This window comes from Mustela nivalis, assembly GCF_964662115.1.
Source record: "Mustela nivalis genome assembly, chromosome: 5".
Classification (NCBI taxonomy): domain Eukaryota; kingdom Metazoa; phylum Chordata; class Mammalia; order Carnivora; family Mustelidae; genus Mustela; species Mustela nivalis.
The window spans coordinates 98,934,423-98,958,292 of record NC_139024.1 but is presented as its reverse complement, the minus strand read 5'-3'; the positions used below and the strand labels follow the sequence as shown (position 1 = coordinate 98,958,292).

The 23,870-nt window shown below is 39.6% G+C and overlaps 2 protein-coding genes across 11 annotated transcripts in view; one reads left to right on the top strand and one right to left on the bottom strand.

Moving 5' to 3' along the window:
* Nucleotides 1-1,931: 1,931 nt before the first annotated feature.
* Nucleotides 1,932-23,527, top strand: LOC309864059 (uncharacterized protein). 9 transcript variants are annotated; one of them, XR_014311355.1, is made up of 6 exons: nucleotides 1,932-2,004; nucleotides 5,243-5,399; nucleotides 16,482-16,557; nucleotides 19,706-19,759; nucleotides 22,768-23,051; nucleotides 23,345-23,527. XR_014311355.1 is itself a non-coding variant. In XM_082729409.1 (5 exons), the coding sequence occupies exons 2-5, from the start codon at nucleotides 5,282-5,284 to the stop codon at nucleotides 22,892-22,894; spliced, it is 375 nt and encodes a 124-aa protein (XP_082585535.1). In that variant the 5' UTR covers nucleotides 4,585-4,643; nucleotides 5,243-5,281; the 3' UTR covers nucleotides 22,895-23,333. The 9 variants fall into 9 exon arrangements, 1 of the variants encoding a protein (XP_082585535.1); XR_014311356.1 differs by lacking the exon at nucleotides 1,932-2,004 and adding an exon at nucleotides 4,585-4,643; XR_014311357.1 differs by lacking the exon at nucleotides 1,932-2,004 and adding an exon at nucleotides 4,585-4,643 and having other exon boundaries at nucleotides 22,751-23,051.
* LRRC1 (leucine rich repeat containing 1) overlaps nucleotides 2,917-23,870 on the bottom strand; it is a 132,433-nt gene continuing 111,479 nt past the window's right edge. For both annotated transcript variants that reach the window (XM_082729407.1, XM_082729408.1), the window contains exons 11-14: nucleotides 14,529-14,644; nucleotides 7,891-8,063; nucleotides 6,480-6,616; nucleotides 2,917-4,625 (exon numbers count right to left, since the gene is read on the bottom strand). In XM_082729407.1, coding sequence (XP_082585533.1) covers nucleotides 4,467-4,625; nucleotides 6,480-6,616; nucleotides 7,891-8,063; nucleotides 14,529-14,644 — 585 coding nt within the window. In that variant the 3' untranslated portion in view covers nucleotides 2,917-4,466. The remainder of the gene's footprint in view (nucleotides 4,626-6,479; nucleotides 6,617-7,890; nucleotides 8,064-14,528; nucleotides 14,645-23,870) is intronic.

The window sequence follows — 23,870 nt, the reverse complement described above, 5'->3', positions numbered from 1 at the left end:
TCTACACTCCCCAAATCAGGCTGCATTTATTTATTGTATCCTGGGTTTTCTCCATGGATGACCTGTTTCTTAATTCGGCCTGCCGCTCCTGATACGTAAAAGCCTCATTGGTCTCCCTTTGAGAGGAGACAGAAAAGGAGGAAGTAATGAAAATCAAAGTGAAATAAAGTAGACCTAAGATAGTAAATGAGCACAAGAGACCCGGACCTTAGAAACCCAAGGACCTTAGAGACCCTTTTCTCAGGCAGAGGTTGAATGCTTTCTTGTAAAAACTAGCTTCATCTCGAAGCTAGCTAGCTAGTAAGTCCAGTTACAATGAGGGGGCTGCTGTGAGACCATGGCTAAGCTCACCATTAAGTGAGCAGACAGGACAATTTAAGATTTCCCTCCCCAATTATGTAACTCAGGGGTCTCTATGCAACATAACAGTTGAGAAAGTGTTCTTGGCCAGAGAACCAGCATGGTGTCCTCATTTCTGAGGAACACTGCTTCCTGACCACATACTCTGGCCCCATGGTAGGGACTGCGGAGCAGCTCATAACTTGCTAACAGCAGCAAGAACCGTAATAGTGGCAGCCACAAACTTCCTGAGAGCTGATGTTTCATGTCCCCCACTTAATCCTCACTATAAGACTGCGAGAGGTCTTGCTGCCCCATTTTAGAGATGAAGGACCTGAGGCCCCCTGACGTTAAGTAGCTCATCCAAATCCACGTGGTAGGGCTGGGATTCAAATCTTTATGATGTAATCTTTACGATGCCAGTACTGGACTATGCTCTCAAAACCTTGAACTCCAAAGTGCTCCTTTAAAGGGCATATCTGTGCCCTGCCTTTTGTTTTTAAATTATTTCACTGTGCAGTCTTCTTACGGATGTATTTTTTTTTTTATTTTTAAAGATTTGATTTGAGAGTGAGAGAGCACAAGGAGGGGGAACAACCGAGGAGGAGGGAGAAGCAGACTCCTGATGCAGGGTTTGACCCCAGGACCCTGAGATCATGACCTGAGCTGAAAGCAGATGCTTAACTGATGGAGCCACCCAGGCATCCCTCATGGATGTACTTTAAAACATAATTTGGTTCCTTCAAAACAGCTTAGTGTTGGTCTTGGGTTGATAACTGTTGAAGCTGAGTGATAGGTATACGGAGGTTCATTATATAATTCTACTTTTGTTATGTTTTTGACTATCTCTAATAAAAAGTTTGGGTGGTTTTTGTTTTGTTTGTAGTTTTTGAATTCACTCTTTGGAAATTTGGGGGAGTCAATACGAATTGCTGGAGTGAGATTTCAACTCTCCTTGATCTCACTGCGCTACAATAACACTGACCACCTTCTACGAACAAGCAACTCCAGGACTGTCCCTCCTCAGTGTTTGCCCGGCCTTGTCACGCTGCTGCCGGTGCGCCCACGGCGGGGGTGTTGGTCCCCAGGTCAGACCTGGCTATTCAGAGTGACTTTCAGATGAAGGCAGAATTTTTCCCAGCCTCCACCCCACCCATGAAGCATGTGCACTCGGGTGTGGTAGATTTCTCAAGAGGTGGCAGGCTGCTGTGGAAGGCGGTGCCTGGCACCTCCACTGGGCTTCCTTACCTGTGACAGCTACCTAAGAAGTTTTTAGATAGAAAGATTGAGTTGGTCAGGACCACACCTCTGAACTTGCCAGATTAAAAACAAAAAAACAAAAAAACAAAAAACCCACAACATCCAGGCAAATAGTTCTAGTTTTCTTACCTGTACCCCTTTTCCATCAATGACTTTCATTATTTCAACCCCTCTATTATTTTTTTTATGATGTTATCCACATAGGCATAATTCCCTGGCTAAAAACAGGAAATAAGGGGCCAAAGGAAAAAAAAAAAAAGTAGGTGAACAGGTCACAATAATCCTTCCTGCTTTTACCTGTCACTCCCACAAGACAAACAGGCAGGCAGCACGTCGAACTCCTCCCTTTCCTGAAGGAAGGGCCAGACTGCGGGATGGGGGCCACCCCTGCTCCGCTAGGAAAAGGTCAGGAAATTTTGGCACTAGCTTCACAATTGGACAGGTATCCTTTTGCATAATTAAGTTTTCCTTCTTATGACAAGAGAGGCTTCACTGGAAAAGGCTGGCATGTTCTTGAGTTGGGTCTCCTTGGTTAATGTTTCCATTGTGAGGTCTAAGCCTGGTCCTGGAACCCTGAAAAGGGCACAGCAGTGTCACCCAGCGCGAACAAGTAAAATGAAAGTAATTTTTCCCTTCACAAGTAAGGGGGAAACAAAATACTAAAAGCTGAAAACAAAGCAACAAACAAAACGGGTGATTGCATAGTAAAGAAAATAAGCCAAAGGAAACAGATAATTACTTACATAACATATCCTAGAAAAATTTAAGCACACCCTCTATTCTGTCTACCACATTCCCCCAAGGCTAGGATGAACTGAGTGGTAAAGGGTGGGCTTTATATGAAAACGAACAAAAAATACCATTCAAGTTCTATTGTTCTTTAGCATCAAGATTACTCTTCTTAAATAAAGCCAATTTGCTTATCCGCCAGTTCATGAGTTTAGTGGTATCATCTTCATAGGCCTAAAGCCTAAATAAAGTATGCCAAAATGTTAAAATGGAAAAAAACTAAACCGGTACTCACAAATTGGGGAGCAAGGTATAAAACTGACTAGCCAAAAACCAATTCCATGCCATGGTACTTCCAACTCAATACACAGATTTTAAAATATATACATATATACAAATAACTTAAAAAGCAAAGTGAATGCAGTAAATCAATGCATAACAGTAATAGAAATGTGTATTTGGCTGGTTGAAAACAGGTTTCTACAGAGTCCAACTGGCCAGAAAGCCAGGATCCAAAGTTATTAGCAAGAGGAAGGCAGTTCTGGGGTCTGTGCTATGCGGCACAACGGCAAGCAATTAACTCAAAACTCACCAGTAGTTTAGATATTTAATGGGTGGGAGCACATCGTCAAAAAACTCAGCTACATCTGAACACAGAAGGTGATAATTACTTTTAAAAAGTTGTATGGTTAATTCCAGGGTGATTTTATTTCATGGAGAGAAAACAAAAAACCAACAGTATCATGATTTTCCTAGATACCACATAGTGACTAGTACTTTCATTCCTTTTTATGACATTATACAAAACAAAAAAAAAAAAAAAAGGGAAAGAAATCAATAGAAACATACCAAAGCATACCTCCATGCCCCTTAAATTAGCAGATTTAAAATTAAAACTGGAAGCAAGTATTTGTTATACTTTGATTCAAACTCTATTTACAAATTAAATTGCACTTACAAAGATAGCAACATTTCTAATATGGTTATTTTGCTTTATTGTGGTTTTATATCTCAATATAAAACTTTTAAAGCTTTCTTCCATAAAAATCATACTTTCTTTTGCAGTACATAGTTAATTTATCCACTGAATTTCTGAACCAGTTTTCTCCTTTTGTGCTTTTCTGCTCTATTTTATTTTACAAATGGCATATACCTTCCCAACAGGTACAATCAGATGCTGCACTCATTACAAGAGACTCATTCATAAAAAGTTAAAGTGTAAGACATGAAATATTAGCAGCCTAATCCTTTGGTTCCTCTTTTTTAAAAAAATCTACTGATAAAATTTACAAATTGGTGGTAACTCTTCTTTTTGGTTAAAAACAAATCCACCAGGTAGATTACTGATTAAAATCCAACACTGCTTTAAAAGTACCACACTCCTAGTCTCATCTCACTGCTCAACGATGCCACTGCGTACAATTGGTTTGACATGATTCGGGATACAGTAAGGCACAAGTGGGTGGTACAAATGAAAACAAATACTTTAGGACTGTTTTTTTTTTTGTTGTTGTTTTTTCCTGCACAAATGCTAAAATATGTACCGTTTCCAAGATAAAATAACAAAAAAGAAATACACATTTTTTGTTACGAAATACCTATACAAAATTTTTAAATTTACACCATCTGAGCTGCCAAAAAGTTTTTTAAAAAAGGATCAATTATGCGCCGTACATAAAACTATCTCTCATCAGTAGGTCCAAGAGAACTTGGGCTCAAAATGTCCCAGCACTTTATGGGAGGGAGGAGGATCAACAAAATTTCCCTTCCTGCGCTCCCTTACCCCAACATAAGACAGAAACAAAGGTCAGGTGTTTACAGTAGTGTATTCTACTTATGACAAATGACTGGAAGTCAGGGGAGAGGCGGCATATCGGGGTCGCACCGGTGCCCTGGCTGGCTGAGGAGCCGGAGTAAGGCACTTCCATGGGGGGAGCAGCAGCCCCCCGTGCGGCCTGGGCTGTGATGCGCACGCGCCCACGTTCCGGCGCGGTGACGTGCACGCACACGCGTTCCGGGGCTGTGACGGGCACGCACAACGTTCCGGTGAAGCCCCAGGGCAAAGCGCGGCTCCTGAGGAGGAGACAGGATCTCAACAGCAGGGGAAGACACGGGAGGTAAAACTCGGAGGTGAAGTTCTATACAGAAGTGGTCACTCGGTCAATGGCGTGATTGACCTCGTTTTTGTTTGAATCCAGTCCTTTAGCAGCATTCATGTCATTCCGTAAATTCTCCACTGTCTTTTTCATGTTCTTTAGCTCCCCTGGGTGTGGAGTGGCTCGCCGCAGAAGTGTTCTCTGAAAACAAGCAGGGGAGTGAGTGTGTGGGTTTTATGTCATTACTCTTTCAACAGGCAGCTTCAAGGTGGGGGCACTCGGGGACAAAGCCTCCCTTCTCGGGATGCAGGCGCTCGGAGGGGGCGGAAGCGCCTCCTCAGGAGCCCCACGTGCTGCTTATCAGCTGCTCACTGGCAGTTCAGGGAGATGAAGGTGCCACGGGCAACTTATCTGGTCCACCTAGAAGGGTTACCTTCAGAATAAAAGAATACTCTGTAAAATGTAAGATTAGCGTAAGATAAAAATTAAGTTCCATGAAGGGCAAGGAAACAAAGATTTTTAAGATGTTGGTGTGGGGTGTGAAGAAAGAAAAAGATAAAGGGGTAAACAAATTCTAACTTACAGTCATTGCCTGGTCTATCACTATCTGAAGTGGATCTGGCTTCCTTCAACATGGAGGCATGGGAGTGGAAGGAAAAGGGAAGCGAGAGAGAGAAGAGCTTCTTTCCTTGGCTGCTATGTGTGTTATTTTTATTTACTAAAGAGAGTTCACATTTTTCTAGTAAAGGCCACAGTGCTGGGAGTGAAGTGTTCGGGAAGGGACAATCTTTAAAAAAACCTCTTATTTGACCTATCAGGTGCTCTCTGGCTCCTAAGACAGCATTTCTGTCTTATAAATGGCCTGTCCAAGGAGTTTCAGGAGGAGGAGCCTAAAGTGCGGTGACACAACAGTCAAGAGCACTACTGAGACAGTGAAGGAACCGGTGAATTCCTCATCCTCCAGCAAACCACCAGGTAAGCACTGAGGGCTCCTTTCTGCTGAAGTCACTTTGTTGTGCCTAATTCCCATTCTGTGCTCCATTACTGTAAACATAAAATCCCATTTGGTGACAGCTGGAATAACAGACACCACAGCAGTCATTTAAAAGCCACCCTTTGCTTTGGGGGCTGTAGGTACTCCCTCTTAGCTCTGCTTATGAAAATCTCAATTAGCACAAGGAGTTTAAGAAGCCAAAGTCAACCTGTAGTAATATTTCAAGAGTTGTCACAGACTCCTGAAGATGTCAGCTGGCCGACAGACATTTTTAAAGTGTGGATAGAGTAAGGCTAAGTAATACCTTCAAATCTATTCCTGATTTTTTTAATGAAAACTTGTAAATAAACCCAACTAAGATCGCAAGCACTTCGCCTGAGGGTGAAGAGAAAAATGATTAATTACATAAAGGACAGAGAGAAGCACAGCTCCATAGAAGGCAAGCCAAGTAACACTCTGAAGTGGGAATGGAGTCATTGCTGTACACTTCTAAATGGTGGTGGGGAGGAGACTTCATTCACCAAGAACAACAAAAACAGAAAACAGATTCCTGGCACGTGGGTGGCTCAGTTGGTTAAGCATCTGCCTTGGGCTCAGGTCATGATCCCAGGGTCCCAGCACTGAGTCCCGCCTGGGGCTCCCTGTTCAGTGAGGAGTCTGCTTCTCCCTCTGCCCCTCCTAGTGTTTATACACTGTCTCTCTCTCTTGCAAAAATAATTAAAATCTTAAAAAAAATAATAATAATAAAAAAGGGGGAAAAAAACCCAGAGCAAATTCCCAGTTCACCGGAGGCGAGAAAGGATGCTATCAAAAATAAGGAACAAGAGTATAAGCTATTCCAAGAAAAAAATCCCAAAAGGTCCATTTGCTTTATATACATTTGGTAAATCAGTACCTAGAAATACCTAATTTTGTCTTCTAAAAAATTCTTACATGCTGAAGGCTAAGCAGAGAACAGACAATTTGGAATTAAAATAAAACATTATTAGGTGCCACTATTGGTCTTGGGAGGCTTTTAAATTTTGCATTTTCAGGGAGGCCAACAATCTCCATTTCCATACCGTTTCATTGTCTTCTTCATCTCTCTCATCTTCCAAAAATCGGATTGCACTGACTCTGTTCACTGCACGCTCATTCCAGGCGTCATCCGGGACATCATTCACCAAGCTCTCCAGTGCCCCACAGCGAGGCAGGTTCTCTGTCATGACAAACACCACATCAGCTGGGAACTTGAGTTTGTGTGACTGGTAACTGCTATGTAGTATTTCAAAAATTAAAAAGAAAAGAATCTAGGACAGGGTTACCCTTTTTTTTTCAATGTTGCATAATTCTATTTGAGATCATATAAAATATCTGCCAAACTCATGTTTAGTATTTCATCACAGAATGTCATGATAATTTATAGAATCCTTTTTCACAGTTCTTTTCTATATGCTAACTTTAAAAACTTTATTGTGGTGAGGGGGTGCCTGGGTGGCTCAGTCAGTTAAACATCCAACTCACGATCTCAGCTCAGGTTTTGATCTCAGGGTTTTGAGTTCAAGCCCCCCCGTTGGGCTCCATGTTGAGTATGGAGCCTACTTAAAAAGAAAAAACAAAAAAACAAAAAACCTTTCTCATGACACTGATGTAGTTGTACTTGTTGGACTACAGTACTTTCCTTAGTAACACTTCTGCTGTCTTCCCCTTGGGGTCTTAAAAGCTCCTCTAACAAGGTTGGGATTGGCAAAATTGCTTTGGGGCTTTTCCATCTAGGGGGTTCCTATTTTCCCAGTGCACTCTAGTTCTCTTTTATCAAAGCCAATAATGGCAATTTGATGTTAGTGTGAATATTTTTTAAAACCACACATTATTTCCAAAACAAAGATGCAATGACTTAAAATAACAGACTGGCTTAAAAACTATTTGTCATTGGGGGCACCTGGGTGGCTCATTCGGTTAAACACTGACTCCTCATTTCATTTCAGGTCATGATTTCAGGGTAGTAAGATCAAGTGCCAGTCAGGTTCCACACTCAGTGTGAAGTTAGCTTGAGATCCCACTCCTTCTCCCTTTGCCCCTCCCACTCCTGCTCTAGCTCTGTAAAATAAATAAATAAATAAATCTTAAAAAAAAAAAAAAAAACCTGTTTGTCAGTGGTGTTCAATACTAATCCTCTAAACCATCAGTTTGGATTTTAAGGGACTCTATCAACCTTTTTAAGAGTACTTGTGTTTTCAGTCTTAGTGATAATTCAAATACAAAAGGCTGTTTAAGAAATTTCAGATATGATAAGCAGGTGTGAGGGATACTTTTTCTTTGAAGGTACTGAGGAAAGAACCTTCCCAGAGGACATCCACAGTGACCTCACCCAGGCTGGCTCTAGGGGCACATTAGACAAATTATAGACGCACATGGGAGTAAGAGGTCTTATGGATAGGTATTAGCTGCTACTTATTCTCATAGCCATGTGAGTATTGTTCTTAATTTCACCTTGGCAAGTAGGTTCAGAAGGCAGCTGAGGAAGCAAGACACAGGTCAAAATCTTCTCTCCTGTGGTGTGGTCTGTGTCCGTCTGGAACGTGAGTAGGGGCTGCGACTGGTTGTCAGACAACCACAAAGCCTTCAGCTTCAAGGCAGTCAGGGATAAAGGCAGATGTAACAGCCTAATTTAAAGCAAAAGAAGACATCAAGGTCTTAGATTTTATAATTACATCAATTCCTATCAATACAGAAAGAAAATAAAAACATTACAAAGAACCTCCTGGGATTGGATTCAACATGGAACAAGATACTGTGTTTATAATAAAACCCTCGGTGTACTCTTTGTGAGCACACTCAGTTTGTCACAGTGCTTCTGCTGTCCTCTCTCTCATAAGCACCTCTGGCCACAGGGCAAAACATTAGGAGGTTTCGATTTAAAGAGAAAAAAAGCCAGTGTGACCATGGAAGGACGCAGTAGCAGGAGTTCTTACTAAGTCAATGGCAACAGCCTCCCTGACGAAGACCTGTTTTCAGTAGCACCTGGCAAAAATGAGGAAGAGTAGAAGGAGATTCCTGGGGTGCTGAAGAGTTTAAGTGGCAGTTATAATAAAGATGAAAACATTTTCTTCCTACACTGCATTTTCTTTGCCTAAGGAGATTATTTTAGGTATCCATCTTAAGCTTGTATCTTCTAGTTTCTAGAAACTTCCACTTCCCTAGACTCCTATGGGATAGTTAATGTCCACTTCACATTGTTTCAGTTTCAAGTGAGATCCTATGTATTAAAGCACTTTAAAAACTGTAATGTGACATCTGAAGATTAATTCTATATTAATGTTTGCACCCATGTCTGACAAAGTGACTGTACCCAGTTAACTCTATTTAGCAAAAACCAGCACCAGGAATCACATACATTTGTATTCACCAAAAGACTACTTTAGTGAGGTGGTTCTTAACTAGGAACGCTTCTGCCTCAGGGACATCTGGCAATGTCTGTAGACATTTCTGGGTGGTACTCTTGGCATCTAGTAGGTAGAGGCCAGGGATATTGCTAAATATCCTATAAGGCTTAGGACAGCCGCCACATCAAAGAATTATCTGGCTCAAAATGCTAACAACGGCTGGGGGTGAAAAGACTGCTTTAGTAAAAACCAATGCCTTATACAAGTCTACTAATGTACTATGAAAACAACCAAACCTCTGCAGATACCAGGAATTTAAGGTTTAATGAATCTAAGGTTGTATTTGATCAAGTATTTTTACTCTAAAGATGGCTCCATGTGCATTAAATTATAATCTCAGCAGTGACTTTACAAGCTGGACAGGAATGAGCTGACTACATTCTGTGAGCCACAAGATAAGGCACATTTTCTTTAAGAAATCCTTGGCCCATGAACTCCGTAAAGAAATCATATGGCAGCAGGTATTGCTAGAACTCTTTTATGAACTTGGACATCTGTCTCCAGTTTAACACATGTGGGAGGTCTACATATACATCTTACTTACCGAGAGATCAATCAATACTGCATTATCAGACATAGATGCCACCCTGAATGGGCAGGCTTAAGGAAAATTAATTTGAATTCTATGTAGGGATATGAAGAGAAGTTGTACTCCAATATTATTAAACTAATCTAAATAAAATGTAAGCACAGAATGTTGTTACTTTAACAAATGAAGTAAAAATTCTATCAAAGAGTACATGGAGAGTGTTAACAACAAATGCACTATTAACAAACTTCCAAAGAACAAATTAATATCATTTACAACATACTTCCAATATATTAGTTATAGAGATGACACAATATTTTCTTTTCCTAACAATTAGTCCAGCAAAGGTTGGCCCATCCCACGCATATGTATTGGGTGCAGTACTGAGTCAGTGGAATTGTACCTTACATGGGAGTTAGGTTCTAGAGTTAATGCATCCATGAGACCTGCATAAGTTAAAGTACCCTTGAGAAGTCTCTGTGTATCGTATACTCTAGTACTTTGCTAATAAGGGTCAAACAGTGAGAAATACATATTTTTAAATCCCAGAATCTACCAAGTTCAGTGACAGGCTCATACCATGAAGGATGCCCAAGGGATCTGAGGAAGCAGGCCTTTACAGCTCCACTTCCTATTCTGAGATGTTGGGTCTTTGAGTGAGATAGAAAGTGAAATCTCATGCTTATACAACAAATTATTCCTGCCTCTGCCCAAAGGCTGTCACACATTTACTCAAATGCAAGGAAGTTAAAGACAGATGTGTATTTGCCATATCTGATGACAGGGATTATTTAAAAACAATATCCTAGCACACTGTGAAAGCTTTAAGTATTTAAAACTCTTTTTCATTTTATTGAATAAAAGGATGATTCTTTTGGAAGTTTCAGGGTCTTACACAAGACATTTACAGTCAATATCTCTAGATTTCTTAATCATAAGAGCATAAAGAAAAAAAAGAGATTTGAGATTTGAAAACTGGCACAAAACACAAATACTCAAATATGGTCATTGTACCTTCTCAGAATAACTGGCTTTGCAGCTAAGTGCTAAAGCAAAGGCATAAATAAAATGCTAAACAGAGCAACAATAATAAGTAACAGCTTCTAAGGATAGCAAATCATATGATAAAAGTTAAAATAAACTACTAGTCTTTACAACAACAGATCTTATATTCAACCAAGCCATATAAGATTAGTGACTTGTCTGGAACACCATTTTCCCCGTCAAGAATCAGAGTGCCAGATTGAACATGGCTGCTGCCAACTGAGCACACACCTCTGGTACCTTCTGTATACTGCAGACTCAACACAAGAAACCACAGCCCTATTTGTACACATCTCATATCTCCCTGTTTTATTAAGGACCACATCCCCTCAAAATAAAAAGCCTGTGGTTACTATTTATATCAATGGTACAAGGACTAAAGCAAACGAATAATCATACCATGAGCTATGTCTTTCATTTCCAGTTAAATCCCTGACCAACTAACCTGAGGGGACCTTCTCCACCTCCTACTGTAGCAATTGTGCTGTCAAATTTACTTAACAACTACACATGGCCTACTGACTTGACCTATAGTTGCATGCTTCTTACAACTGAATGTTTCATCTTTTACCTCCTTCCAGAATTTTTAGTTCTAAGTTTTCAAAACTGCTTAAAGATATGTAGAGAAAACATATCAGTGGGAAAATTTAACTAGTACCAAAATATCTAAAAGGAAAGCCCCCTGTAACCTCAGGACTCCACTTTGCCACTAGGGGAACTATTATTAATGTTTTGTTATAATACATAGATAGGTTGTTTTAAAAGCAAAAACAAAAATGAGAATGCTGTGTTATGTCCAATAGCTATTCTTCTTACTTGGTACCATGGACATCCTGTGATGAGATGATAATTTCCTGAGAAATTATCTCACTCTTCTAACTACTTTCTATTCCACAGTACAAGTACACTGCTATGTTGCATTTTGCCTTTTAATAGTTTTTCTCCATTTTACTGAGCTATAATTGCCATGTAACATTGTGTAATTTTAAGGTGCACCCGAGATGATTTGATACATTTATATATTTCCAAGTGACTACCACAGTGGAGTTAGTTAACATCTCCAACCAGTCACATAATCACCACTTTTCATGCATGTGCGTGCATGTGTGTGTGTACACGTATGTATGTGTGTCGAGCCCATTCAAAGATCTATTCTCTCAGCAAATTTCAAGGATATAAGGCAGTATTAAGTATAGTCACCATGCTATACATTAGGTCCCCAGAACTTATTCATCTTGTAACTGGCAATTTGTACCCACTGATCAATACCTCCCTACCTCCCCTACTCTTAGCCCATGGTGAACATCATTCTACTCTCTATTTCTAGGAGTTTGGCTTTTTTAGACTTCATATGTAAGATCATACATGATTGTCTTTCTTTGTGTGACTTATTTCACTTAGCATAATGCCCTCAAGGTCTATCTATATTGTCATAAATAATGATTTTCTTCTTTCTTATGGCCAAATAATATTCCATTATATGTATCATACCATATCTTCTTTATCTGTTCATCAGCTGATGTTGTTTAGGTTGTTTCCATATCTTGGCTACTGTGAACAAGGGAGCACAGATCTCTTTTCAATATCCTGTTTTCTTTTCATTTTGCTATATGCCAGAAGTGGGATTGCTACAGCATATGATAGTTAAATTTTTAATTTTTTGAGGAACCTCCATACTGTTTTCTCTAATGGCTACACCAATTTACATGCCCACCAGCAGCAGGGAACAAAGGTTCCCTTGTCTCCACATCCTTGCTAACGCTGTTATCTTGTTTTTTTTTGTTGTTGTTGTTGTTTTGTTTTGTTTTGTTTTTTAATAACATCCACTCTAACAGCTGTGAAGTAATATGCTTTAATATTTTTAAATTTAATTTTTGGGATTATAGAATGCAAAGGTACAAGCTATTTCCCCATTGACAGCCACCGTTTCTAGTATTTGGTATTACTCTTCCTCAAAGATTCTCAAATACTAGAGATTGTGTAAGGGGATAGTCCTATGGGAAAGAGTAAGAATTAAGGAAATGGATTCCATGTCCATGGGTAGCTGATGACAAAAGACATTTTCTCTGCTACTGTACCAAAAGATTTGATATTTGGTTTCCAAGTGGCATTTTATAGTTACCCTATCAAATTTGTCAAAATTTGTGGAAACTAACATATAGTCTGTCTGTGTTCTTTGCTATTTTTATATGCTTGAGAGAAGAGGCAAAACTTCTGCTGTATGTGGTATGATCTCCCATGGTGTAACATTTCTGTAAGCTAAAAAGCTGACATTGTAGCCTTTTTTTATTAGTTTCTATACTAATACTTTAAGTAAGTAGTAATTAAATATTTTAATAGGTTAAAATTTGGTTATAAATCTGTATATACATGTGACACATTAAACTGACTCAGATGACAGCTATGTAACTCTACTTTTTAATGGGGTTTTCTCCACCCTAACCCAAGCATAATGAAAATTTAACTTTCCCTTCTGAGAACTAGAGATTAGAGCCTTCACTCATGTGAAAAACAGTTTTCAGGCATCAGAGCCATCTTCTGCTCAGGAATTAAGGATGCAATTTCATGCTCATAGGTGTGGCAAGAGTCTGGGAAGGTTGGGAGTTACTGAGTTTCTACTGCTGGAGATTAGGAAAGAACAATCCTTCCCAAGCTTTATGTTGCATGCAAGACTCCATTCAGCAGAAAGTCAACACTCAACTCAAATTAATCCTGAGTTTCTAGTAACCAGTCAGTAGTTTAAGAATCTATCAAGATATCCTAAAAGCCTTCACTTGAAAATGGTGCCCCCCCCTAAGGTTCACTGAGTCCTGCTATTTATTAGCACCACAACCTACAATCCATTGGCCAGAATGAGAAATGGTGGCTTGTGTCTGACCTAAGTGACCAGTTAATCAGCACTTAGCACACAATCCCCCAAACACTCTTCCGACTGCTGTTGCTATCTCTCATTTAAAATCATTGATCATTTTCCCCTGGCTGGGCACTTTTTCTCCTATCTAACTATGTAACACTCGAAAGCATTTTTTTAAATTCCTTTGGTGATGCAGCCTGTGATACAAGGCATTTCGCAGTGGCCACCTATTCACTCTACAAAACTAACATTTTTAACCTTTTCATTTGGGTGACAAATATTTACCAGGTTCTATCATGTACCAGGCACTGTGCAGGGATAAAAGGCACAGTGGCACAGATACCACATCTGACGTCATACAACTTTAGGTTTAGACATTCACACACGCATAGGCTGGCAATTATCATATGGTGCTGAGTCCTATGTTAGGGGTAATTCAAAGAAGCAGGCTCCATACAAAGAAGGCTCCCTGGAGAAAATGAAAACAGCAGTGGGAATCAGAGAAGGGGGTCTCAGGCAGAAGGAGTAGCTGGGCTAGGCTCGGGGCAAAGAAAGGGCACATGCAATCTGAGGTGACAAAGTTAGTTCAGACTGGCTGAAACAAATCTATATTCTACACAGGTGAACAGAAGGCATATTCCAAAACCAGGAAGTGGTCTACCATGACCTCTCAAGCAGAATTTGAAAAATGGTACTGCTGTGACCTTGGGGAATACAAGTTGGGTAGCTCTTCACTTTGATTATGACCACTTGGTGATTCTGACATTAGCCAGGGATCCTTTGGCCAGAAATGTGTCCCCGAATACAATTTTGTTTACAATTTTAGAATCACCAGCAGAGTGTATCAAGATCCCTGGTTAAAATACAGTTCAAACTCATTCTTCAGATAAGGAAACCCAGAGGCACACGATGACTTACAAAAACTATAAAGTTAAGGTAAAACCTAAGTATTCCAGTTCTCAGGCAGCACTGTTTCCCTTACATCACTGTACTGCTGTTCTGGGAAGCATTTCTACAGAAGAGTCTACTTAAATGTCAAAGTGTCTCCCACTCAGGTCATCCCTGACCTCTTCCACTCCATCCAGCTCCATCACTTCTGCTCTCAGATTAATAATTTTCTGGGTCCTGGTCATTCAACTAATTGGTACATATTCTATAAGATGGAGCAAAGGCAAGATGGCAAAGACACATGACAAAGGTTGGGGAGAATGAACATTTGGTTCTTTTTCTCAAAAAAAGCAAACCAGAACATGCTTACCTGTTCCCTGCCACATCCAGGACATGAAGCTCTGTGGCCTGCGACACCTCTGAAGGTATCCGAGTTAGTCTGTTGTCACGCACACAGAATACAGTGAGGCTGCAGCACCCTCCAATCTACAATGAGAAAGAAAATACATCTTTTTTCTAGGTTTTTTTTTTTTTTTAAGATTTTATTTATTTGACAGAGAGAGAGAAATCACAAGTGGCAGGCAGAGAGAGACCGAGGAGGAAGCAGGCTCCTCGAGGAGCAGAGAGCCCGATGTGGGGCTCGATCCCAGGACCCTGGGATCTGACCCGAGCCGAAGGCAGAGGCTTTAACCCACTGAGCCACCCAGGCGCCCCTTTTCCAGGTTTTTTGTGAAAGACGGTGGTGGGACTGGAGTATCTTATTTGTCAAATGGCATGAAAATGACACAAAAAATGATAACACATGATTTTAAGTTTTACTGAGACCAACTATGATTAATTTAAATCATACAAAACACTAAGTAGTCCAGTAAGTTCATAAAAATCTTGGCAATGCATTAAATGTATATGTTCTAAATTAAATCAAGAAAATAGTACAGTTCAAAAAAATCTCATTCTGAAAAGCAAGTCATTTTCCGTTGCTATCTAATGCAACTGTATTTTTTAAATATGTTAACTAAGTTACCCAAGTCCAGACAAATATTATTTGGTAATATAGGTAATATTCAGTAAATATTATTTGGTATATTAAGAATTCTAAGTTTCAAAAATAAGGCCAACAATGATACATACACACCCCTTCGAAGACCTGCCCATTATATTAAATCCAGTGTTCCCCGTGTCCCAGTTCATTTCAAAAAACAAAAAAAAAAACACACAAAACAACAAAAAAGGAGGAATAAAAGTATACTGGATAGACAATACAGTACATTAATTTTCTATTATACATCTTTTAACTACTTTTGGTCACTCACAGCTTAATTTAGTAAATACGTTATTCATTTCCCTTTCACAAAATCAACAATATTTTAGCAAAACCTGAATGTGGTAAATACACATATTAATCTGGTAAACTTAATATTGTAGAAACATCAATATCTACATCCACAACAAATTTGATTACTATTTTTTTATTTATTTTTAAAGTCAACTATTCAAAGATAATTGAGCTTTGTATGAGCCTGGTTTTCAAAAAAAGAACATAAGCACAAAAGAACTGAATCAGTCTCTTGAGCAAACTGGCTAGTGTTTCTACAGTCAGGAAAGCTGACCCAAAGGGGTGGAAAAATAACTCAATCTCAGACACAACATTCTGCAGGACTCCATACAGTACTACATTCTTCCTGTACTCACTATCCTGACCCAGAGCAATTGCAAGCAAAGGCTCATGAAGGAACCTATTGATGTCTCTCTGACACATGGAAAAATACTCCACAGCTTCCCACTTGAGGAGAGGCAGAAGACTTGCATCTTCAATTATATCTGAGTACATCTTATACCCTTTTCTATGTATACATATGTTTAATACATGTATATACCTTAAAAAAGCAGAATGCATACTTATGAAATTGCTACATAATTACCTTCATGAACAATCTTACTATGTCTTCCCCTAAGAGTTAATATAAAGACTTGAGATCATGTATTTAAACACAGTATTTAACCATAATGGATGTAAAGAAAAATAACATGGAAGAAAACACGAACTAACATTTGTCTAGAATGGGTTACACCCAGATATGTAGAAAGGCTTTTAGATTGTCTCCATGATCTCTCAGTGTTCACATTTCCCATCCCACCAACTGGTGCATTCACTACCCTCTAAAACATAACATTTTGATTCCACTGTGTCTTATAGAAATGCTTTTTCTGTCCTTCTAAATCTTATCAACTGTCCAGAAGTAGCTAAACATCCTCTACACCATCAAGTCTTCCCCAAACCCCACAGTCCACACTGATATACTGCTCTGTGTTTCATTTGCAGTTATGGTCTATACAAACCCTCTGACAGATTGTTTCACTGAGTTGACTTGCACATGTCCATATAACCACAGTGCTTGGTAAGTACAGTACCCATCCTACCTACCCATCAACTTTTCTCATTTAGGTATGTTTATATGCTTATGTTTATTTACTTACTAGTGAAGGGCTGCTACTTGAATATCTCCTTTATGTGTAGAAATGAAAACCACAAAACTCTTTTAAGAATCATTAGAAAGGGCTCTCTTAGGTTTTATAAATGCAGTGCCCCAATATCGTGCCCTGAAAAAGATCAATAAGATCTTTAAGGGCCTTGGCATTCTTCCCTCTTGAGGAAGGGAATCATTAGTTTTACTCAGATGCCCAGGAATATTAGGGAAGGAATCTAAGCTCTGAATGAAGATAGAGGATAGATATGATTAGATTTTCTCTGATAAACTGAGATGATCCCAACAAAGATCTATTCATGGGAAGAAATCCCCAAGTTCCTCATGGAGGGAATCCCCTGTGACCCTGCTCCCCATGCACTGGCTCTGGGTTCAGAGGTGGGTCTGTGTGCCATGTGGGAGTCTTCCAGGTCAGCATGGGGCTGAGGCTGGACCTCACCTTAACCTTAACATCCTGGCCTGGCTTTAACACAATAAGATTTATCTGTACTCCAGGGAGGCAAAGCAGTTATGCACATAGACAACCCTCACAATGGCAAAATAAACTACTGGAGCATGTACAGAACTGAGATTGCATCATAATTGTGGGCACTTTGTCATGAAGCTGTCCACTGCTCCAGCCACCTGTTGGATATCTGTTTGGGGCCCTAATACTATAGCATGTAAACATTTTCAATTTGTATCATGTACATATACTACCTATTAAAAAATTAACTCATTAAAATGGGTTAGAGAGGGCTCTAATAGCTGTTGAAGCAATAAAAGTTCTGAACAAGTAAATACCTCTTAAGACTCTGGGAGGGGGATAATGTGAATTCCCAATGGGGTGTGTGAGCTATCTACTGTGTTTACATCTCATTTATTTATTTTTTCTTTTTCTTTTCCCATTGTAATCTCAAATCCATTTGAGACCTCAAGGAGTGGAAAACAATTGTATTCAAGAGCCTGCTAGGCATTCTGGGTTGTCACAGCAGGCAGAGTGACCTCCTGATCTCCATTGTCGAAGGGTTTCGGAAAACAATGAAACAATGCCCACAAAGAGAGAGTGTTATTGCCAGTGAGACGGGGACGCCTTCATCACCCTCAGATGCACGCGCTGTCCCAGGCAAAACAGTGCACAAACAGAGACCTTTTTCCAAATCATCCTGGAAGGGATGGCACAAGCCTTTGGCTTTGAGAAAAGACTAGTAAGCAGTAAAAACCATAATTCAAAAGGTACAGTTTTCATAGACATCAGAGGGGAACATGGAGCCCTGGAATGGATACTCTGGGATCACACAGACCTGGGCTGGACCTGAGGCTCAATCCTGTGTTTTGTGTGTTTGACTATGTTACTTTAACCAAAAGTAACAATAGGATTCAATTAAATGAAACCACAAACACAATTTAGCACCTATCATAGAACCTGGTCTAGTAAATGTGGCTGGCAAACCAATATGATGGTTATTCTCTTTTCAAGAAGTCAAAGTCCTGGATCCAAAGGACCGGATCAGTCAACACTTGTGTGCCTGCTGTGTTGTTGGAAATGTGCTGAGGTTGATGAGTTCCTCCCAGAACATCCCTGACCTTAAAAATCTCTCCCTTGCAAGGCATCACAGTGACAAAATGACAAAATGTCACTGTGTTAAATACCAGGGATAAATACACTGTGACTTTACTGCTAGTGAAGCACCGATTTGATCACCGTACTGTAGGATACATATGGCTCATGTGTGTTTCTGCTTTCTCTCTCAGGTCCAGGAGGTAGTTTACCAGGTCCTTAGTGATCGTCAGAATAAAATGCCTATATCATTTAGAAATTCTAGGAAGCGGAGTCACTATTTAAATAACTTATTACCATCTATGTAGGAAGCTGATATTTTTATACTTCCTAAAACCACATAATAGTACCTTCCCAGAATACAAGGGGTTGGACTTGGAGAACTACAGAATGTAGCTGAGAATCTTTGTTTTGCTGGTTTGTGTATCTTAATTCCAGAGGATACCTTCCTTCACTGTTTGGACCTGATTTAACCCATCCGGAGGAGATGGGACCTGCCGGTCATTGAGCAAACCCCTAGTCGGGTCAGCTGCACTACATGTTAATTGCCTGGAGGTGACATTATTCAAGAGGAAATAGTCAGTGATCCAAAGAGAAAGCCTGTACTAGTCATCATAGCCTACCTATATTCCATTTTCTGAACACCTGCCCCAAGTGTGAAGAAACTTTCATTTTTCCTTCAGTATTGGCCTTTTAATATTCTGTATAACAGAATGAAACCCTTATTTCACTGGCAGAAAGGGAAATGAACAATAAGCGAAATCTGGTGAAAATACAATTTGAGCTGTAATAATATGGTGAGTAATTTTAGAAACCAAAGACTGTTTTTTTGCTTTTCCCATCATCATCTGTGGCATATTATTCAAATGTTCCTATTTCATAAATATTTTGGAAACCATGTGGGTTTGGGAATTCCTGAATTGTTGGGCCACTGACATCAAAATATCCACTAATAGTTACAGCATTTTTCATTTCTAATTATAAAACAGTAAGTTACGTTGATTGGAAAATAAAAACCATAAATACACACATGTAAAGGCACAAGGAAAAAACTAAGACCAAATCCTACCCCAAAGGGATAATCGTATTAACATTCTAAAGTACAATCTTTCAGTATTATTGCCACGCATTTGTGATTTCATATATATATATATAGTGATTTCATATATATTGTGATTTCATATATATATATAGATATATATATTTTACATATAAATTTTATACATGTGCACACACACACACACACACACTTTGATGAAATTAGGAGCAACACTATGATCTTCAGCACTTCTGTTTAGATATGACATCAGGAGTGTCCTCCCACATCAGTCTGTTTCTAAAAGGACTTTTAATGACCACATAACTATTTCATTCTACAGATGTCTTACAAATCACAAATCTCCCACATAAGACGCTGCTAGTTAGTTCTGCCATTTTGTGTAATCTTGGTCGAGTTACTGTAGCTGAGTCTGGGTTTCTGGGTCTTTTGGATGTTGATAACGACTTATCTATACCTCACAGGACTGTTGTGAAGATTAGACACGGATATGCAGGAAAGCACAGTGCCGGCCACATGTGAGTTGCCCCTACATCTACTTGAGAAATAGCCTTTTGACTGGTTTTCCTGTGTACCACAACTGTGTTCCTAGGACAAAGCCCTAGAAGTGGCATTACAGAATCAAAGGGTATGAACACTTTCAAAGGTTTCAATATTACTGTGTTCCCTTCCAGAGAAGATGTAATAATTTATACTTCCCTATCATTTATGCATTTTCCCATACCCTCGCCAACATTTGGCATCATTTTTTTTAATCTTGACAAGTTCATAGGTCAAAAAGTTTCCATTAACATTTCTGTGAATGCTGATGATGCTAAAATTTTTTCACATCAATAATCATTTCTATTTTTTCTTCTCTGAATCACTTATTGCTTATTGTGATGGGTTCTTTGCTTCAATTTTTGTACTTTTCTCCAGTGGAAACCTCTTTTTCTTCATCATTGGGAAGTATTTCAAGTAGAGTGAAGCGAGACCTCCTTAATCTGTAATGTTCTAAGTGTCTTCTGGCCCTCAGGGTGTCTCTACCTTCTTGAAGATCAGAAATCTAATTTTCACGTAGACAAACCTATCAACTGGGTTTTTTTTATTTTTATTTATTTATTTTTTTTAAGACTTCTTTCCACTTTCAAGTTTGGAAATGCCTTCTCCATTTTGAAATCCAATGGCCAACTACATTTTATTCTTGTATTTTTAGGTTTTACCTTACCCCTTTTAGCAATAATCCATTTTAGAATATGATGGAAGTTTACACTAAACTGTAATAAGACAGAAAGCTATCCATAAAACGAATTCTCTCTCTGAAAATCAAAATACTTATGGGTAATTAACATTTACAGAGTGCCTGTTTAAAAACGAAAACAGGATTTGATGAATGATCTGTAAATCCTCTCTTTTGACTGCATAAGTGTGATGAAGTCAAGATCACTTTCATTTTGACTTAATGGAGACAAAAGACTAGACTCTAAACTTGGACACATGCTCAATTTCTTCCAGCCAGAAACTCTTTAAATGGTGCAGACTGTTCAAAGGTAGATTTGGCTGGGGAATGTTATGAAGTTGCTGGCTCTCCTTCCTCATACCCACAATCACATATAAACCAACTCCCTGTCTGTCCACGCATCACACAACACGATCTCTTTTTAATTCTTCCCTCCACCAAAAACATGTGTTTTTTAGGGAGCCTTCTTTCCCCCAGAAGCATACACACTTACATGACAGGATGAGAAATAAAAGACACAATTAAGTTGCTTGAAAAATCAGAAGCATGCCACATGTAGCAAATAAAGCAAATCTAGCCTTTCCATTAGAGAGAGAATTATGCTGACAAACTGGAATTCAGTGAAGACAGATGAGCTGCCACGTTATGCCTTTTGGAATTTCTGAATAACTTAAAATGTAATTCACAGAAAAGCATTCTTTTGGGAGAGAACAGTCTGAACAAATCTGACAACTGACAAACACATAACAAAATAAGGTTCCAGGCCATGCGGTCATTTAAAAGAAAACAAAAACAAAATGTGTTTAAAGAAAAATGTCCAATATTTTACAATGAGGAACACACAAAGCAGTCAGTTGATTTGAAATCTTCATGCATTTAAGAAGCAAAATGGAAGTTAGAGATGCAACTATGGTCTGAACAATACTTACAAGATAACAAGTTTACCCGACTTTCCTAAATTTCCAAGCAGCTAACAATTAAGAAAACAAGAGACATTCATTGATTTGCAAATGTTTACTACAAATAACACCACAAAACACAAACAGAATCTATAATTGTGACCCACACAGTACATTTTCCCTCATTTGGGAGAAACAAACAAACAAAACAAACAAATAAATGTTGCCAGAGATTAAGGGGCCGTGCTCTAAAACATGATATACACTAGTATCAAATTAAAGAAAGACAAAAAACAGAACTACATGGCATACAGGACCAATCGCAACTAATACAAGTGGTTTTGGGGCATATATATTGAATCAGTCAGCATTTTGGTTCAGATATGTCATGCATGCAACTTGTTCAAGAGAGAGTAGTAGAGTTTTGCAAGTGCAGAATCTAATCACAGAAAGTACAGGATATGATCAAATGGTATCAAGCTTGGAGGCAGAGCAAGTGCACACACATAGTCCCTAGGCCCAGCCCCACTCCCCGATTCCACACACACGCACACACATGCACGCGTGCACGTGGTTACGGGGCCTACCACACTCACGCACTGCACAGAGACTCATGGCACAGCTGTGCTGTGCAGATCAACATGACACACTTCACGGTCAGGTGGCCTGCAGTGGTCCAGCTGCTCAGCCCCGATGGTCAACGGCAAGCACTCAGCAGCTCTTTCTACGGGTTCACCACTGTAACCCACAGCAGAATTAGGGGCATGGGCTCAGTGCATTTTCCTACACCTGGGAGGTGAACGTGCATGAGTAGCAATGAAGGTATGCTAGAAGAGAGCCAGTTCCTAAAAACCTCAACTCTCTCTGCTTCCTCTCCCAGCTACGGGAAAGGGCACAGACTTTATTCAGTTATCAGACTCTACATGCCAGAAAACTAATCACAATTTCAAGGAGAGCAGATAATACGTGACAGCAAACTAAAATGCATTAAAGCTAGAACTACTTTCATACCATGTCCACTTCCCACATCATGAAATGCCATTCTAATAAATTTACACAGACACACAACACATGGTGGGTATATCCCTCCAAACCCTGAATACAAGTTTCATTCTCTTAAAATGTGAAGAGGGCAGATGCTCACATGAGGACAGATGCTAACATGATGGCAGTAATTTTACACAAAATGTTAACATTGTGCTTAGGATGTATTCCTTTGCAAGAGAATCGGAAAAGGGGGATGGGGAACTGGGTGGGGAAACTTCCTGGGAGATGGACATTCAACTCCCAAGTGCTCTCTTCAGCACTAACCTTGAAAATGTTCCTGAAATATATTAATTTTCTAACATGTCCAAACGAAAGACTGTCTGACCTCTCTTTACCATCTTAAGGTCCTATCTTACCTCAGGGCCACATGTGGAAAGGCTGGACTGTGTCCGTATGCCCTGAATGGCCATGCTTTCCTTGGCCTGTGGAACAATAGTGAGCAGGCTGTCGGGGGACACATCTCTGCAGCCCATTCTACCAACTGCTAGCTATGTGAGGCCTGCTAAGGAAGGCTTTCCACCAGCCTTTGCTTCTTCATCTGGAAAATGAGGAACTCTCACTTACAACCTCAAAAGCTGTTGTGAGGATTCATGGAGTTAACAAACACGACAGCACCGAGTACGGGACATGGCATCTAGAAAAAAAGTAAGAAATCTTTTCTACTTCTCTGTGCATGTGTTTACCTGTCCAGTCTGCTACCCATTCAACAAGAATAAAATCAATATTCAGAATATCAGCCCTGTGTTTTGGTTTATCACTGTGAGACCAGAACCACAATGTTCTGATTCGCAGAATCTCTTACTTGTGTCCCAGTTTAGCAGAGGTGTACTGAAGTCTTTCTGTGGGGAACAGTTTTATTTAAGTGCCAGTGCTCAGAGTAAGGGTGGGTCAGAATATGGTCACATTTATAATAAATACCCTCCCTTGCTTCCTTTCAGGAATGTTGGCTGTCTTGCCCGGGCAGAAGACTGGAAGACGGTGGGTGTAGTGTCATGATGAGGGGAGAGAAAGAGAAGCCAAGCAAAGCTCAGACACCCTGGGAAGGGCCCTAGGAAAACAAGAACCCGCAAGTTCTGGCTGGTGGGATGGTAGATTTGAAATTATCCCAAGAAAAATAAAACAAAATAATAAAAAAATAAACAAATAAAATTATCCCAAGAGAAACATTGGAAAGGGTCAAAACAGAGAAAGGAAGGACACTGAGCCTGGCCAGGGATCCCATCACACGATATCACATCTTTTCATGTGAGGCCTAACAAAGGGGAAGGGGCTCACTGACATTCGATGGGGATAAGAAAGGCAGCTGAACTGAGCTTCAGGCTAATGGTTAACAAAAAAATCAACTACCTATCTCCTGGTTCCCCTAGTTATAAATAGAAGGTAAGCCTTTTGTTAAATATCACACATGAGTCTTTGTTTCATCTGCTCTGGGTCCCCTTGTTTTCAGCAATTCCCTTGCCAGGA

Excerpts from the sequence above, each read along its gene's own strand:
- LOC309864059 (XM_082729409.1), top strand. The coding sequence starts at position 5,282 with ATGGCCTGTCCAAGGAGTTTCAGGAGGAGGAGCCTAAAGTGCGGTGAC. Across the intron at positions 16,558-19,705 it reads CCATATAACCACAGTGCTTG|GACTGTTGTGAAGATTAGAC; the intron begins GTAAGTACAGTA and ends TATACCTCACAG. Across the intron at positions 19,760-22,767 it reads AAGCACAGTGCCGGCCACAT|GGCCACATGTGGAAAGGCTG; the intron begins GTGAGTTGCCCC and ends ATCTTACCTCAG.